Below are 17150 nucleotides of genomic sequence, written 5' to 3'. Positions count from 1 at the left end.
AAGTACCCCAAGATCTTGGAATCATTACCATACAAATGGGGAAGGGGAATAAGTAGAGCCATATCTAGAACCAGAGGATGAAAACCACACAGAATAAACAAAAGTAATACATAGAAGTAACTGTTCAGGTAAGACTTTGTTGTCTTTCTGTAGAGTCTTGGTTGACAATTAGATAATTTAAGCTTCTAGTAAGCCCTAGAAGCCAGAAGCACATATAAATGGGAAATCTTAAGCATAAATCCTGATGCTGTTTTGCAATGGTGTGATCACTTCTTCAACATCATGACTATTCTGGCATCCATGCTTCAAGTCTATAGGTTAATTCATTGAATTGATACCAAACTGATAAACATTTTGGAATACACTTCATAATGCAAGTTTCAAGGACAAGGCAACTTGAACAAATCCAGGAACACTTAACTAAGGAAAGTTACCGTAGGCTTTTCATTCTTAGTGAAAAAGATGTAACAGGATCCAGTAGCTGTACTTGAAGGAAGACCAGTTTAAACTAGAAATACGGCATAAGTTTAACATAGTAGTTAATTATCCATTTAATTTAAACAAATCCCACTCTGAATCAAAAGGAATAATTTCAGAATATCCTGGGATCTCTACTACTCAGAAACAGGCTGATGGAAGAAATAGGTTTTTTTCCTATCTATGAAAATATACCTCTATATGAAATTATATCTAAATTTTAAAACAGTATTTGATTCTCTTTATATATTACCACCCTGTTATCAGATTTAGGATTTTTTGAAAAGGATTAAAGGGAAAAAAAAAAAAAAAAAAAAATCAATATATCCCAAACTCTCCAGTTTGGCTCCTGCCTACATGCAGCTTTGAATATTTTGCAGCCAAGACAAAGATGCCTCTAAAGAATAAGAGTACCTAGAAATACTGCAGATCTTTAATTAAAGGTCTTTTATTTCTAGCAATCTGAGCCATCACCATATTTTGCTCTGTAAACAGGATTGGGTGAATATAAAAGCTATTCTTTCCTATTTTAAGATAGTTTTAAGGCAAAAGTGCTTCTTGCCCAGTGATATGATGGAAGCATAGCACATTGTTTACCTGCTGTCAGGATTCTTCTCTGGTCTGTATTGCACTAGACACTATCCCTGCTGAACACAAGGCTTGCTGCAAACACCTTTTACAAGTTGCATTCTCTATCACCATGGCTCATGATTTAGCTGAGAGTTGGCTGTTTACACTTCATCTGCTAAAATACATGAATACTAACTAAACTGTCTCTACCCAATATAATGTACTTTTAGAGCTTCTACTCATATATTAGAACCCGAGAAATGCCACCTACCAAAACCATACTTCTTCAGTAGAAGGGAAGCTATCAATTCACTAGACAATGACACCTGCAGATACTTCAACTGCATATGACTTATAGGGAAACACCTGAATGTCAGTGGATTCCTCAAAAACACCACTTGAGTTATGCTTACATACTCAGTCTCTGCATACCTACAAATAGTTGGTACTAACATGACCTATTTGGCCCGCTTTACTATGAATATTTCCTGAAAATAAAACCGCTTTCATTCAAACAATATTCAACCTCCTCCAGCAGGTAAGTTTTTTCAGCCAGTTAGGTGGAAATACTGCAGATGACTGGGCTTTTTACCCTATTTAACTGAAGGTATTATTTCTGTAATAATATAGTTTACCATTCTTATCTTTATCATGGCCTACTATGTTCAGTGGCAGAGAAGAAGTTTCTATAGTTACAGGAATGGAATAGGCTTTACAGAGAGTAAATATTAGTAATCTTACCCATACTTTCGAGACTTACCGTCTAAAATCAAAAAGAGGTAGAGAAACCTGACCCAAAATTTCTGGGCCCTTTCTCTGCTTATTTGAGTCAGGAGAGCTCCCACTACTTTGATTTAGTATTCCAAACAAAGTCAGACATAAGACTGATTCCAAAGGCAGCTGTGAAATCTGGATGGGAAAAATTATTCTGTAAAATAGAAGTATTAAAAGTAAATCAGAGGAAAGATAGTAAATTACAGGCTTATCCACATAATCTGTTGATGCCTCTTGGTTTCAAAAAGTTAAGATCGAAGAACAAGTGTTACATTGACATGCAATTATATTTCACACCACTTTAACTCCTCTACCACTAGTTTGTAAAACCTGCTAGATTGCACTGGAGCCAGATTGGGAACAACCCTTTTTAATCTTTGTCTATTAAATCACATTCCTTACACAGAACCACACTGTCCAGCATAACCAGTCTTCCCACTCTACTCACTACAAGGACACGTACAATTCCATGTTAGCTGCCTCCTAATCTCTCAGGTTTAGTCAGCTGACAACAGTTTCCCATCCATATGAAAGAATCTATTAACTACTGAAAGCTAAATTCAAATGGTAGAGTTTTGTTTACACTGGTTCTATTGCTTAAAATATTTTGATTTTCTGTAACACACCAAAATATCAAAGTTACTACAGCATATTACTAAGCCAGTTACACTAAAACACTACAACTACATTAAGTGGCTTACAATCAATCTACATCTTTCGCTGTAATACACTAGTACTTGCTAGCAAAAGGTCTGACAATCCTTTGCATCATCAGAAAAGAAAAAAAGATAGTGGGACTACTTTCTGAAGGCAGGTATTCTAGTACCTGAAACTCTCATTCCTAGTCTGAAATAATTTGTCATTGTAGACTTTCAGTGTATTCGTCAGGGTCTCTCTCTGACCTTTAAAAACTGTCAGGAAAATAGATATCCAGCAAGTTGGAGCTCACCTGATGCTCCAGTTATGACAGGCTGCCTGATAACTATTAAGTGGAAAAGAGTAAGCTGGGCATAGACATAGAAAAAATAATTACCCCTCTCAGCAGATATTACCCACCATCTCCTCCTTATTTCTTCTCTGCATGACCTTCCTTCTTCCTTTCTACGCTTTTACCCTGCCCCATACAGACAAAGTTCGGTAGCTCAAACCAGACAAGTCTCATATGCTATAGACAGATACTCTTAAATACTTATGCATCTGCTTTCTTTATAGAATAATCCTAAATTAGATGTTTAAATTCAGATACAAAGACGTTACAGTGTATTCTTCTTCATTTATGTAATCTGAGCACTGTTTATAAACCAGCTTTATTAATCCTTTTTTTAAGCGCCACAAGCTGTTCCCATTACAAGGAATGCTGTGACCTTCCCAACTCCTTATAATTGTATACTGCAAACCCATTAGCACAGGGCACTCGTCCAGCATTTCCATTCCCACTTTTAAAATGAGTAGTGAAATATCGTTTGGAAAAATATTTTCAATTTTGGTCAGTAAGTCTCACACATTGTTTTTTCAACACTTCAAATGGAATAGGAAGCACATGTTGCCTGAATGACTGTATTCAACAGCAAGCTAGGTAGGTACTAGCTAAACCAAAGTATTTCAGTGAGTTTTAACATGGTAAATTCACTTACAGTTCATCCCATTTAATCAAATAGAAGAAGTTCTTGTATGTGCCAACCTTCTTGGACTGAACAGGTTTAAACAGATCTTTTCCATTATGGGTCAGAGAACAAATCAAGTAGTATTTTTCATAACTAGACAAGGAAAAGAAAGTAAATTAAACAACAAAAAAAAATCCATAAAAGGCTGAATTTAACAATTAATAAATTACTCACTTTGATACCCAACCAGGAGAAATTCCATGCGCGGCAAATATGGTAAACTGGAGATGTTCTGTGGCAGTCCATGCTTCCTTCGTACTCTTACTATCTTTTGGAGAAATTGCTGCAGAACTGCTACTTGAATTCATGTGGAGTTGCAGAAGGGCCTCAACTGCTCTTGTTAACTCATCTATACTCACTTTCAGAGGGTTTTCAGGCTGCAGTGAACCTAAATTATAATTTATCTTTAATGTATATCTTCCTAAAACAGCCACTTGAATGCAGTTTTTTAAATAAAATTGAAGAACTTCACTCACCAGATGAGTTGTTGCTAGTGTCATCACCACATTTTAAGGATACCTACACAGTAAAGTTAGAGCAAATTTCAGTACCAAGAAACCCATATTAATTTTCCATTGCTCTTAACTTCCTTGTATAGAAATGAAACATCTGATTTAGGCCCATATTTGGGTTTACTTAACATCTTTTTACTCAAAGCTTTTCAAGAATTAACTGACAGCATCACAATTTCCATACCATGCAGCAAACATTTACCAAGTTCAAAAGCTCATGGTTTGTCAAGTTGCAAGTATTTTGACACCCTTTATGAACTCTTGAAAGACACGGTACATTGGAATACTACTCAGGACACACTTAACTTCTCTGAGTAGAGATAAAACTTGGTCAGAGCTGTTATGGATGAAAGCAGAGGCTGTTCGTTCTGTTACCCAGTAATTTAAGTCTGAACAGCTGTTTTGTTTGTGGCATTTGTTAAAGTATCTTTTGTAAGCAGTTGCTTTAAATTTACTGAAAAAAAAAATGTTAAACTGAGAAAACTGAGCAGTAAGTACTGTCACTTTGTACTATCTGCTGCGTTTGCTTCTTGGTCTGCTAAAATGGAAGTCTAAACATGATACAGTATTACACCAGTGTCTAGTCTCAACAATGACACTGTTGAAGCCAAAAAGTGACAAACAAGTCATGGGAATTTACTCCTTTCTAATAAGAAAGGGTTTCATGCCAAATTCAAATTCTGATAAAATTAAAGCTTTTCATTAAAACTAAGTTTGTGATTTAAAAACAAAACCCAGTGAACTCATAATACTTCAGAGAAAGTCTAAGTTTGCCACTACTGCTGCAGAAGAATGAAAGCTCTCCTTATACTTCTAGTGTACTAGTTGAACATCTTGTCAACATCAAGGTTTAACTACCAAAAAACTTCACATTGTTATAAAAAACATGCAGAAACTTGGGGGGGGGGGGAAGGGGGAATAGTCACATAATTTTCCCCTTTCAGAAATGCTGCCATATGTTTCCACCATACTTGTCAAGTAGTCCCAAGTACTTTTGGATGACAGGATGCCAAACTGTTGAAACAGCACTACATATGTAATTCTCTACTTTACAACCTACTGTTTTCTTTCATGTTTTGGCCACTTTCCAACCACAAAACAATTAATTAAAAAAAAATAAAAAAAAAAAATCAAACAATATCTTACAAAAGGTTTAGGTGCAACCGGCTCCAATCTTTACAGAAACTTCATTTATGAAAGCAATCCTATATGCCTTCATATACATCACTGAGCCAATGATCATCACAAGAGAATTGCAGGGTTCTACTGATGAAGTACCACCTTTTCCAAATTCTATTGCGAAAGTGTTATTTTTGGAAGTTATTTTAACACTGTAATCAAATTACTTCTACAGCTTTCTCCTATCAAAAAGGAAACATTGAAGAAATATTTGATACACTGTATTTCACTAAGTTTTCTTAATGTCTTCTGCACTTCCCTGCAATAATTTCAGGTCTTGTGACAAATACATTTATCTGTCCTGTGCATTTTTGCAAGACTTCTGATTAGTATACAAATGTATCACTGAATTGATGAAGCCGAAAGCATCTGGAACAGCACACAAATAACCACTCGAATAAGGCAGTAGGACAACAGAAATAGCATTACAAAACTATTTTGCTTTTTCATTTGCACACTTCTATTAATGACTGTTTTTAACCATGTGACTCTAGACCAATTCTGCTCAAGTGAACTGTTAATCGCAAGGCAATTTTATCATCAAAATCTCTGCTATTTGAGAGATCTTATTTTTGTCCGTCTGCTCAGGAATGCAGAAGCACAAACTATTACGAGTTTTCAGATGATATTGCTATTCACATAAATATGCACAGAAAATACACGATGTGAATTCCTCCTTTAAGCATAAGTGCATTGACTTTAGAGGGCATGAGCCAGCTGTCAGCTTCCCTCAGTCAGATTTAATGGCATCTGCTGTGACACAAGTCTAGTTACAAAACCAAAAAACAGTATTTTAAAACTCGTTTTTAAAAAGTCACTATTTAGAACAGGAAAGGATTACAAGAGCAAACAACTAATTCATTAACAGTAAAGAGATTTTAAAATAGACGGAGGATAACAGGTAAAAAAAAAAAAAAAAACCCAAACCATAACACTGAACTGTTGCTGGTATTTGCAGCTACCAAAGATTATGGAATCGTATTTATCAGTGTTAAAAAGCATACCTCAGAACACAATGTATAGCATGAAAATTTACCTCAGCATTTTTAGTCCTTGGAAGATTAACAGCTCTCCTTAACTTCTTTACTGATGCCGTTACTGCGGGAGTCTCTACACAATCCAGTGTAGAACAGATTTTTCTGACAGTCTTAATGACGTGATCTACCGCTTTATGCTGGTTCTAATAAGGAATGTATGAGAGAACAGACTGATCACAACTGTGAAATCCAGTACTGCTTTAATTTTTTTATTTTTTAGAATGAATCATCAAGAAAATTTCATTATGAGATGCATGTCTCAAATTGTGGTGTAACAATTAGATTAAACAAAAACCTCAGTATTGAGAACTTCCTTACAGCTCAGTTATCAATGCCAAAAACACAGTAGTATGGATTTTAGAACAGGGTCCCAGGCAACATTAGGAGGTTTCCAACCATTTTTCTATTGAGCTGTTGGTAGACAAGTATTTTCTAACGAGATACTACACTTAAGATCCCTTGTGGCATAAAAAGAAATGGTAGTTTAAAAAAAATTATACGCAATTAGTGTGAGGAAGGAATGCTAAAGCAGCACTGTTTCAACTTCAGCCCTCTTAAACATATAGGTTCAAAATACACTTACAATACAGTACAGCTTCTATAATGGAACTTTATCTTTTTCACTTTAATATACTTCTGAAAAACAGTTTGCTGCAAATTTTGCCTTACATATTTAATTTAAATGCTTCTTCCAGATGAAGCAATTGCAAACTGTCATCTTGGAGAAGGAAAGGAAGGGGGGGTTGCACACTTAACAGGAATAGATCAGCTTCTTATCAGAGAATGAAAATTCTGGTAGGCTGCTTAAGACAAAGTTGAAATGCTCCTAATATTCCCTTCCTTTTCTTCAAACAGAAGAAAAGCCACTTAATTATCCTAGGTTTCTTGAGAGTTTTTTGGTTTGTTTTTTGTTTTTTTGGTTTGTTTGTTTGTTTGCCTTTTTTTTAAAATATAAGCAAAGTCTTCATCCAATTTTAAGAATACATGTAAAAAATAAAACATTTGCTTCAAAATAACTGTTTACTTTTTAAAGGCTTAATGTATAGGTTTGTCACAATCACTTCTGAGCACTTACAGCTAAATAAGAGAGATTACTGTAATATCCTCTAGCTAAAATGTAAACTGATTCCCAACCCCCACCCCCCAGACATATTCTCATGACCTTCCTATAAATGGATAGGAAAGAAGATATCTGAATCAAAAGGTTTTTGGATTGGGAGTTAACTGGCAACAATTAACTTTGTCCTGGTAAGAAAATAACCATACAAGTCAGAAGACATTGTAAATATTTAAGCCACACTTTCAAAGCTAACAATTTGAAGATAACAGCTGTCTTGCCACATGAAAAGCAAAATTTCCACTGCTATTTTCCTCACAGGCTCTCAAATTAATCTCAATAAAATGACAACTCAAAGTGTCCAATGATGTGAAGTCAATGGCTCTATACAAGTTATTTCCGGATTACTTTACCCTGTTTCACTTCGATTAGCAGGCTTCATCTACTGAATATGTACAGGAATTCACTTCAAGAAGTAAAAAAATTTCAAATGCAACAACTGCTGATACTTGGACCTAATCATCATCACTTACAAGCTGTATCTTCCATCCTCAAAAAGACTTTAAAAAGAGTAGAACATAAGCCTGAATTGGGATGTTCTAAATTCCTCACTGCAGCCTGTGAAATCACAGTTAAACAAGCAAGCTGAAGCAGCTGCAAGAGTAAAGTGACAAAAACACCACCATAACAAGAAGCAGTAACATCTCACTCCTCTACAAAAAGATTGTGTTCAAAACTACCCTTGAGAACACAGTGAATCACTGCCAAGGGAATTATATAATATTAAGGAAATATGTAAATAGTGGACATTAGCTTGTTCAGACCTGCATACCTGGAGAGGCAAACAAACATAATGGAAATGAAAAGTAATGGAAATGGAAAGTATTGTAATTATGTCATTCATTTTAAGATTATTCTTAAAAAAATGTTTAAGAAACGGTTATCTAATGTTTAAGAATTTAGGTCTCCAAGTTACATTACTATCAGGAGTTAAACTAAGCTTCTCCTTTTAGAAATGAGTAAAGCAGGTTATCTTCAGCTAGCTTTTGCATTTGGGAAATCACTCCAAACTACTCCACCTGCAGTCTTAAGCTACCTATCATACACTGAAATAGGCAATGGTTTTGGACAGTGTATTTTGAATTAATCCAACAGTGCAGAGTAAGATGTTACTGTACTTTGTGTAAAACTTATCTGTATGTTCCAAACATGCTTTGCTTATAACTCTCATTGTACATAGTTATTACTGCTCTCTTGTGTAGATTTGTATCTGTTACTAGTATATAATTCATGGCTAACAAGTGACAGAGTCAGGGTTCAGATCTTTTCACTATTCCCCTAACTTAATTTCTTCCAGTATTTTTGAGGAAAAGGTTATTTTGCACCCCAGGACTTGGAAGATACATTTCTAATTGTGATGATTAGGTAATAATTAGCTTGCAAGAAAAGAGGGAAAGCAATCTAAAAATCCATGATTCCAAATTTACATTTGACAGCTTATTCAGATCTCAAATGAGTTTCCTCAAGAATACCTGCAAATCTTTTTCCCAGCTATCTCATTAGTACTCTCCAATGCTACTTCTGGTCCAGCAATAACTTACAGTGACCTTACCTCATTTTTCAGAGCTACATTAACTTGCTTGTGATACACATCAAAAAGCTCTTCTATTGAAGACCTGCAAGAACAGTCGTTATTGAACACAAGTGCAAGAGCATACCATAACCTTGGTCAGAAATTCAGCAGTGGGCTTGATTACTGAAATAACCACATAACATTACCTTATAATAGGTTCTCTGAAAGGCTTTTCTACTTTGTAGAGGTGTTTGGTTAGATGTATGGGTGTTCTGTCATCATCTTCCTGCAATAAAATGTTAGATATTATGTCCAGTTCTCACCTTTCTATAATTTGTAATACTATTATAGAAGTTTCATTACCAGTACCTGTGGAATGGAAGGGGAAGATATAAGGTGATCTCTACAAACGGGAAAAGAAATAACTAATAGTCTGTGAAGCATGTACACACTGGGATAGTGGGAAGAGGGAAAAAACAGCAATCAAGCGTCTAACTATGCAGACACCAAATATTCCTCCCTTCCTCTTTGATGGTCTGATACGTGTCTAATTAAACTCAAAAACTGTTCTCAATTTTCATTTAACTCTGAAATTTGCTGCTCCTCTTTCAGGCCTCAAGTTTACTCCAAATTCTTGCATACTCTTCCCAGCTACAGTACTTTGTCTAATTAGAGAGATTATTCATATTTATATTTGCCTTGCAAGAATTCAGTATGTACTTCACATCCTCTTAGTATAACAACACCAAGCAGACATATTTATTTGTTAATAACACAAAAAGGTTACACTTCAGAGCCATCAACTCTGATGCAAACTCCCAACTTGAAGACTTACATTGCTGCTGCAGTTAAGCAGGTACTTACCGTTCGTGCCAGATCTCTGCATATTACACTATGGGTCAAGAGCTGCAGTTTGATTTCTGTATCCCACTTCCGACAGTTCTGAATATATTCATGACTTCCTATGCAGTGCTTACTGTTAAACAAGACAGCTATAGTTAGACCAAAAATACACAGTGCCTTTCAGAAAACTCACATGGAATATTTAAGGCAACCTGTTGGCTCCAAAATAAGGAAATGGTGAATGAACCTCCAACACCATACCTCTTGATCTGATTTTTACTTCTGCAGAATATTTCTTAGTATACAACTACAGATACCTATACTTTTGCCAAAGCTTTTAACTACAGTGTCTAACAATAAAACCAATTAATCTAACCCAGAAAATTAATGGGGATTTGTAAACCATTAGTTTGGAGGAAAAAAAAAAAAAAAAAACCAAAAAAAAAACCAACCCAAACAAACAAAAAACCCACCCCATCCAGATTATTTCAGTTTACTAGAAATCATCAGTATATTTTTTTCCTGGCTGCTGGGATTTGAAGAGCAGCTGAAAACTACAACATCCATCTACAGAAATGCTCTAAAAATCTGCATCTGAAAACCTGTGTTTAACACAACAGATGGCAGACTAGAACAGATATCTAGGAAGGTGTTGAGAACCTTCTCTGCTGTATCCCAGAGCAACTCTAAAGACTTTTGATCTTTGTGCAAAGCGTGACTCCTTTACATTTAAGATTTGTGCTTTCACACATTTAATCGTTAAAGATACACTTCCCAGTAACTGTGCCATGAAAAAGTATGTAGTTAAATATTAATGAAAAAGAGCTTGCTTACTTCTGTAATACTTCTTCTTGGCCACAGACTTTCAGGATATAGCTGCCAATGTCCACTTCACTCAAGTCATCATGCACCCAGCAAAGTGCCTGCATTATTATAAGCTCAACAGGAGAACTCACTGTTTTAAAAAAAATTACATCTAGAAGTTAAATATACATCTATAGCAAGTGATATTAAGCATTGTTCACTCACAAATTGTAGTTATTTAATTTTAATTTTATACTTGTAGGGAAGACACTTATGCTTCTACAAATCTCCCAAATTTCATAGTTTGAGAACTTCATATTTTATCTTGCAAAGAAAGGCATCTTATGAAACCCACCTGTAGTTTAAGAAATCATTAAATGATTTTAAAATTAGGATACGGTACAGTCACTTGACCAAAAATATAAAAACAGCCTGCACTCTGTTTTCCAGGAGTTTTTATGAGGAAGGACTTTCTTTTTTAAATTATAAATTTGCCTTATTTAGCAAGGACTTCAAATAGGTAAATGATCCCAGAGCTGCTTAAAGTTTAAAAATCATTATCTGAAGAATTGGTGATGGAACTTCTCTATTTGTTCTGCTTTTGAGGAAGTGATTATCAGCTGTTGCAGAGGCAAATCCTATTGGAAGACTTTATTCCTTTTCCTTTCCATTTGTTTAGGACAATTTCCACATTGTACAGCTCAGATCTTGGTAAGAATCACCAGGCCTTTGCAAAAAGCAACTCTTAACTACCAATACTTTCACATCAAGCTCTAAATGCTTTTTTGAAAACAGTCTTTCTCTTCCATCCAGCAACAACAGAGCAAAGAAATAATACCAGTCAAATCCAAAATCCATTCCCCCACAGCCACCAGCTGTCACTGACAAAAAATACATAGATATGTTTTAACACCACAGACATTTTAAGTACAAAATGCTCTCTACCCCTCCCTACTCAGTTTCTGATCTCCTTTGTTTGCAAATGATTTAATGTCACTAAGTGTTTCAAAATTCTGTAAAAAAGGACGTATAAAAGCATTTTATTTTTTCATCAGTACCTTCAAAGCACTGTGGGTTCTTTTTTCCCTTCTCTCTAGGGACCTTTCTGGTTTTCCCAAATCTTCTTTTTTTAAGGAAGAAATGTTACTACTGTGGTAGACACAGAGATGTAATGCCACAACAATATTTTCCACAAGGTAATGCAAGTGCTTCACCTCATTAACAGATAATTAATTATTACAAGCATAGAGGTATTTAGTATCATAGGAAGAATGAGTATGTGGCATTCGAGAACAAGGAATAGTAAGTAGTATGAATTCAGAGACACTATTTAACTCAACCTAGAGTGAAACTGCTCTACTACCTTCAGCAGAGAGTGTATGGTGGTTGACAGAGAAAGAAGATGCAGTAACAGTTTATGGGCTATAGTCACAGGCTGCACTGGCGAAGAAGGTCTGACAGTCCTGCAAAGTCCAGTGGAGTAATGAAAAGATAATGTTACCATCTTTTTCCCATGCCCTGTCTTACTGAAATACATTTGTTTCTTGCTGACACACAATGATTGCTCAGGTAGACTTGTACTTCCATATAAAGTCTAATTAATGGATGCAAAATTAATAGGTATACCCAAATAAGCTCTAAAGTTCACCTGTTTCCCTCCTGGCTCCTTTCTAACACCCCGAGTTGTCGGAACACTGAAAGACTGCAGTCCCTTCTGAGCAGGACTGAAAGCCATACTAAAGTAGTTTCAGCATTAGGATGCTAAGGTATGCAACAACTTGACCAAGAACAGAAGGAATTAAAGAAAGAGAATAACTTTAAATACACCTATTACTAGTCACATATAAGCTACAGATACCTATCTTTCACTAGCTATGGAAAAGAAGTAGTTTAACTGTCATTACTTTCAGCAACATGAAAAGAAAGAGAGCAGAGAACGCAAAGAATAAGATATATGGGGCTAGAATGCAAAACATCTTCCATGATATTCACAAAACTTCTAGAAATCAAGGACTGAAGCCATAACGTTTTCCTTATGATACCAAAGCCTTTTGTAGGAAAGGATTAAGCCTGTGATATTAGGAAAGTGTAATCTTAAGGATGAACACCAGAAACCCTTCCCAGGCTACACTTATAATGCACGTAACTTCTTAACAAAAGAGTATTAAATCACAGCAGAATAGCTATAAGGCTCAGCAAATTAATATAGAATGAAAACGCTTATGCATTGAGAGCTTGTTTTCCAGTAGAGCAGCTATTTTAAGTGAATAATAGAGCAACTTCGTATCTTCTGAGAACAACCAACTCTAAGACATCTACACTGCTACAGAGTAAGACCCAAATGATAAAAGAATCACCACAGCACCGATCCATTACCAGGTGACACTGTCTGGGAATGGGAAACCTCACAAGGGCTAAGAAACTACAGCAGTATAGAGGCTAAAAGTAAGTTGCTCCTGAGGTAATTTATTATCAGTTATTTTATCACCAAGAACTGCCAGAAGTTGACAGCATCCATAGTTACAGCCTTTAATACAAACATACTGTGCAGTCAAGACTAACTCCTGGTTACGCACAAGACTGGGCCAGCTAGTTGTGGCACATTGTGACAATATTGCTTTAGTGTTCATGTTCACAGGCATATACTGAACTCAAGTAATATATAATAAACACTGATATTCTTATTTCCCAAAAGCAACCTGTCTGAATTTTTAGATAACCTGCAAGCATTTTAGACACATGTTAGAGTGTTGAAATAAAAAAAAAATAAATTAAAAGTTAGGAATCATAGTCCTGGTGTCATTGTCCCCTCAATTACCATAAAGTAGGTCAAACTCCCAAAAAACTGTTTTGACATTCCCAGCTCTAGATAGAATAGTGCTTCTGGTCTGCTTGGCTTTCCTTTCTAAAAAAAAAAAAAAGTTTCACTTTGTCACCTTCTAAATATTTTCTGGTGGATGCACTGACCCAGAATTAGGTTGGTTCTTCAGTTACCTTTTCCCCATTCCCCACAAGCAATCCACACACCTGAGACCCAGGAATTACAAAACCTGAAATCCACTGGCCTAGACTGAGCGTACAGTCTTAACTCACCATTTTAAGTCTTACAAGCAAACTCCAGTTTAAAAAAAAATAAACAGAAACATACCATCACATGTAAAAGTTACTGGTTGCTGGAATTCTTCGATTTCTATAGAAACCTTGATACTGGCACTCTCCCCACTTATATTTCTTTGCAGCATGATTGGACTCAGCACAAAGCCTGGATTTGTTTGCTGATTAGCATAAGGAAACTTGGTCCTCAATCTGAAAGTAAAGATGGTTCATGAAACACTGCAATAAATAAGTCTAAGACTAAAGCAAAATGACATGGTAATAACCACAAGCCAGACCAGTAAAGACTACCTTTTCCTCTTCACCTAAATTGTATGTACAAAACACCATTTAATTTTTCTACTCTCAACACAACACTGTCCACAATAATTATAGAAGTAGTAGTTAGACAGAGGAAAAAAAATCCTAGCTTGTAATTAGGCAGGTTTTCCATATAGGTTAAAATGTTTAATAGGTCAATGCTTACAGGACATACTCAGCTTCTGTAGAAGCTAAGCTCTAAACCAGTTAAAAAAATAGTCCATAGCTTTTGCTAAAAATGAGTTTAAAACGAGAGACCAATTTGTTTTCTGTACAAAAGACCACAAAGCCTTTTATATCTCCGTTTTTGAAAGTCTAATCTGAATTTAGATACTATGCAGAAGGAACCTATTCCAAGTTGTAGAAGTTGGGAAAGAGGCCTAAAGAAAGGGAAAGGCTTTTATTTAGGACAAAGAATGTAACACATTCGCCTGATAATGACTAGACAGTACTTCGATAGCTGCTTTTTATTTTCTACTATTTAGCATGGATAAAATAATTTAACCTTAACCTTCTGCCAACACCAAAGTAGTATTATAGGAGATTAAGAAGAGAACTCATCTATAACAGTCATCTATTTCATCATCTTGATTCCAGACAATAGCAAGAATGGAAAAAAAAAAAAAAATCCCTCTAGCAAGAGTTATCCAGTCAAACATCCATCAACATTTTAAGCACTGGGTCTTGGAAGAAAGGGCAACAACTAGATTTAACTAGAAACTGTTGCAACAAGCCTACTTTATGTGAGCTTCCTCTTAATATTAATTACCAGTAAGTTTCACAGGTATATGAATTCTCATCAGTTTTGTGGAGTTTGCTTATTATTTCATAAATATTCCTGTTTTTAAAAGATTCAAAGATCTCTATTTCACCCATTATTTCTTAGATTTTGATCTTGAGAGGACAAAAGGCAAAACTTCTAGTTTGTCTTCTTTTGGAAGAAAGAAAGCAAGCAACCAACCAACATCAAAAAACTTCTCTCACTAAATTGTGGCAGTAAGCAAAATAAAAAAAAAATAGAAGCAGCACTCTGGGTTATCAAGTTCCACCATCTTCGGTATGACCTCTAAGATACTTTACCACTTGATCAAAGCAGGAACAAGTTTGAAGGTTTTATTTGTTACAGAATTCCAGTTGTGGAAGCAATAAAGATGAGAGTATTTAAGGGTTAGAGAGGCACTGAGTGACAGGATTTAGTGAGGCGCATCAACTAAGAAAAAAAAAGAGCCTTCAAATTATTTCAAAAGAAATTGCATTAAAAATAGATAGAAGAAGGAGATCTAGATATATGGAAATATAGAAAAATAGCTTGAGGATAAAAAGGTATTATAAGAACAAGGAAAAAAGCAAGAGGAAAGTCACAGGACCGAAAGAATAAAGAGGAGATACGATAATCCAGAAACCCTAGTACTGATCACCTTAATGCTGCTGCATTCTTGAAAAAACAAAACCAGGAAAAACTGGGATAAGAAAAGGGAAAAGGACACATACTGAAATCCACCCCACCAAGCAAAAAAATGTAGGACTAGCCCTGTCAGCATAACTGAAAATTAATTATTTAGTGCCTTTTTTTTTCATCTGAAAAGCTAATTTGTGTTCAGTAATTTCTTACATTGTAACTGCTTGAGAAAAAGCTGACAGTTCTTGATTCTGCCCTTCAATTTCTTGGAGAAGCACATCTTCTGTCAGCATGCCAGTGGTCCCATTGTCTTTCTGCAACTCAAAGATAACACAGTATTTAAATAGCTGCAAACATTCCTATAGCCAGCAAAGCCATGTGCAAATGATAGATTATCAGGAGTCTGAGGTCTACTACTAGTTTTATGTCTACTTCTATAAGGAAAAACATGTGTATCGTTACTAAATTGAAAAGTGAAGATTCACTGGACCAGCAACTCCTTTACAGAAGGTAATTTATTTGACAGCATCGTTATCAGTTCAGATTAAATTGCAAGCATAACAGTTCCTGAGCTCTCAGCAGTGACCTGTTGCATTAGAGTTTGGCTAGATTTTGCTGAACCAGAAGAGGAAAACACACAAATGTTTTTTCCTCCACTTCTGCATTTCAGCCTTCAGTATAGTCCCAGAAAGAACCATTACATATCAGTTCTGCCCATGATTACCTTTTCCTACAAAGCAGGAAAAGATAAATTGTACACTGGAAGGAAGTAGCATTCAGAACACTAAACTCCAAACTAATCTCATGGTATCAAATTACTGCTGTTTTAATCCCTTATGCCATAGGCACACGCCAGCTCACAAAAATGTAAACCACAATCTTTGGAGTATCCAATCTAAAAAACAATTGGTAAAAGAGAACTGCACTTTCAAACAAAACCCAATAAAATTTTTTTAAAAAGCAAAAACAAAACAACAAAAAAAAACACACCACCAAACAAAAAAACACAGCAGTTTTTAATCCATCACTGTTTCTGATCCAAGTCACAACACAGCCATACAAATGCTAGTGCAAGCAAAAAGCAGAGAGCAGCTGGAACAACCAGTGGGGTTGAGGTGGAAGTCAATTGTCTGTAGTCTAACAGCCCCCACTGGCCTAAAGCACACATGAAACTTCAGCCAGATACTCCCTGGCATAAACTGATCTCAAAGAGTTTGCTCCTGTCCAACCCAGGGTCATTGTGCACAGAGGGTAAAACCAGAGCTTTTGCAATGCTCATAGAAACCTTTAATCTACACAGAAGCCCAGAAAAAGAAGCAAGCTGCACTACAGTTTTTCTGAAAATCACCACAATTGACTCATATTTGAAATAGTGATTAACTACTTAACTAGTATGTGGGTTATTTATTATTAGCTGAAAGAGTTAGCTGAGCATCTAATTTCATTACAGCATGTCAGACAATATTGTCAAATTAGACTGTCTTAGAAAAGGGGTCAAATCTATAGCATGCAGAGCTAGGGACTGTCCGGTCTTTTCTTTTTAGCACTTCTTTTGCTGAAATTAATTTGTTTAAGCAGTATAGCATATAAACTTATAAGGGATAATATATGCAACTCATAACTGCCATTGAATTGCATTTAAATCTAGTTATTTCAGCTAAAATATTGGTTTAATGAACACTGATCAATTCAAAAGGATAAATTCTATCTAACTGGGGATTAGCCATACCATGGGAAGCTATTACAGCAGGAAGCTGTAAAGTCACAAAACCTGGAATAAGACTCAGGAGCATGAATAATACCTTAAATTTGAAATGTTCTGCTATTCTCACATCTCAGACAAGTGC

The 17150-nt window shown here is 35.6% G+C and overlaps 1 protein-coding gene across 3 annotated transcripts in view; it reads right to left on the bottom strand.

Annotated features, from left to right (window-relative positions):
* The window catches only part of PIK3C2A (phosphatidylinositol-4-phosphate 3-kinase catalytic subunit type 2 alpha), a 53824-nt gene that overhangs the window by 19951 nt on the left and 16723 nt on the right, over positions 1 to 17150 (bottom strand). For 2 of the 3 annotated variants that reach the window (XM_042785215.1, XM_032984860.2), the window contains exons 3-13: positions 15517 to 15623; positions 13639 to 13796; positions 10521 to 10641; positions 9708 to 9819; positions 9050 to 9129; positions 8883 to 8946; positions 6213 to 6356; positions 3962 to 4004; positions 3660 to 3873; positions 3456 to 3578; positions 1808 to 1975 (exon numbers count right to left, since the gene is read on the bottom strand). In XM_042785215.1, coding sequence (XP_042641149.1) covers positions 1808 to 1975; positions 3456 to 3578; positions 3660 to 3873; positions 3962 to 4004; positions 6213 to 6356; positions 8883 to 8946; positions 9050 to 9129; positions 9708 to 9819; positions 10521 to 10641; positions 13639 to 13796; positions 15517 to 15623 — 1334 coding nt within the window. The remainder of the gene's footprint in view (positions 1 to 1807; positions 1976 to 3455; positions 3579 to 3659; positions 3874 to 3961; positions 4005 to 6212; positions 6357 to 8882; positions 8947 to 9049; positions 9130 to 9707; positions 9820 to 10520; positions 10642 to 13638; positions 13797 to 15516; positions 15624 to 17150) is intronic. The other variant, XM_042785216.1, reaches the window with a different exon arrangement.

Source organism: Tyto alba, unplaced genomic scaffold (genome assembly GCF_018691265.1).
Source record: "Tyto alba isolate M040663 unplaced genomic scaffold, T.alba_DEE_v4.0 Super-Scaffold_8, whole genome shotgun sequence".
Classification (NCBI taxonomy): Eukaryota; Metazoa; Chordata; class Aves; order Strigiformes; family Tytonidae; genus Tyto; species Tyto alba.
The sequence above is the reverse complement of the archived record's forward strand: the minus strand, read 5'-3'. Positions and strand labels throughout refer to the sequence as shown.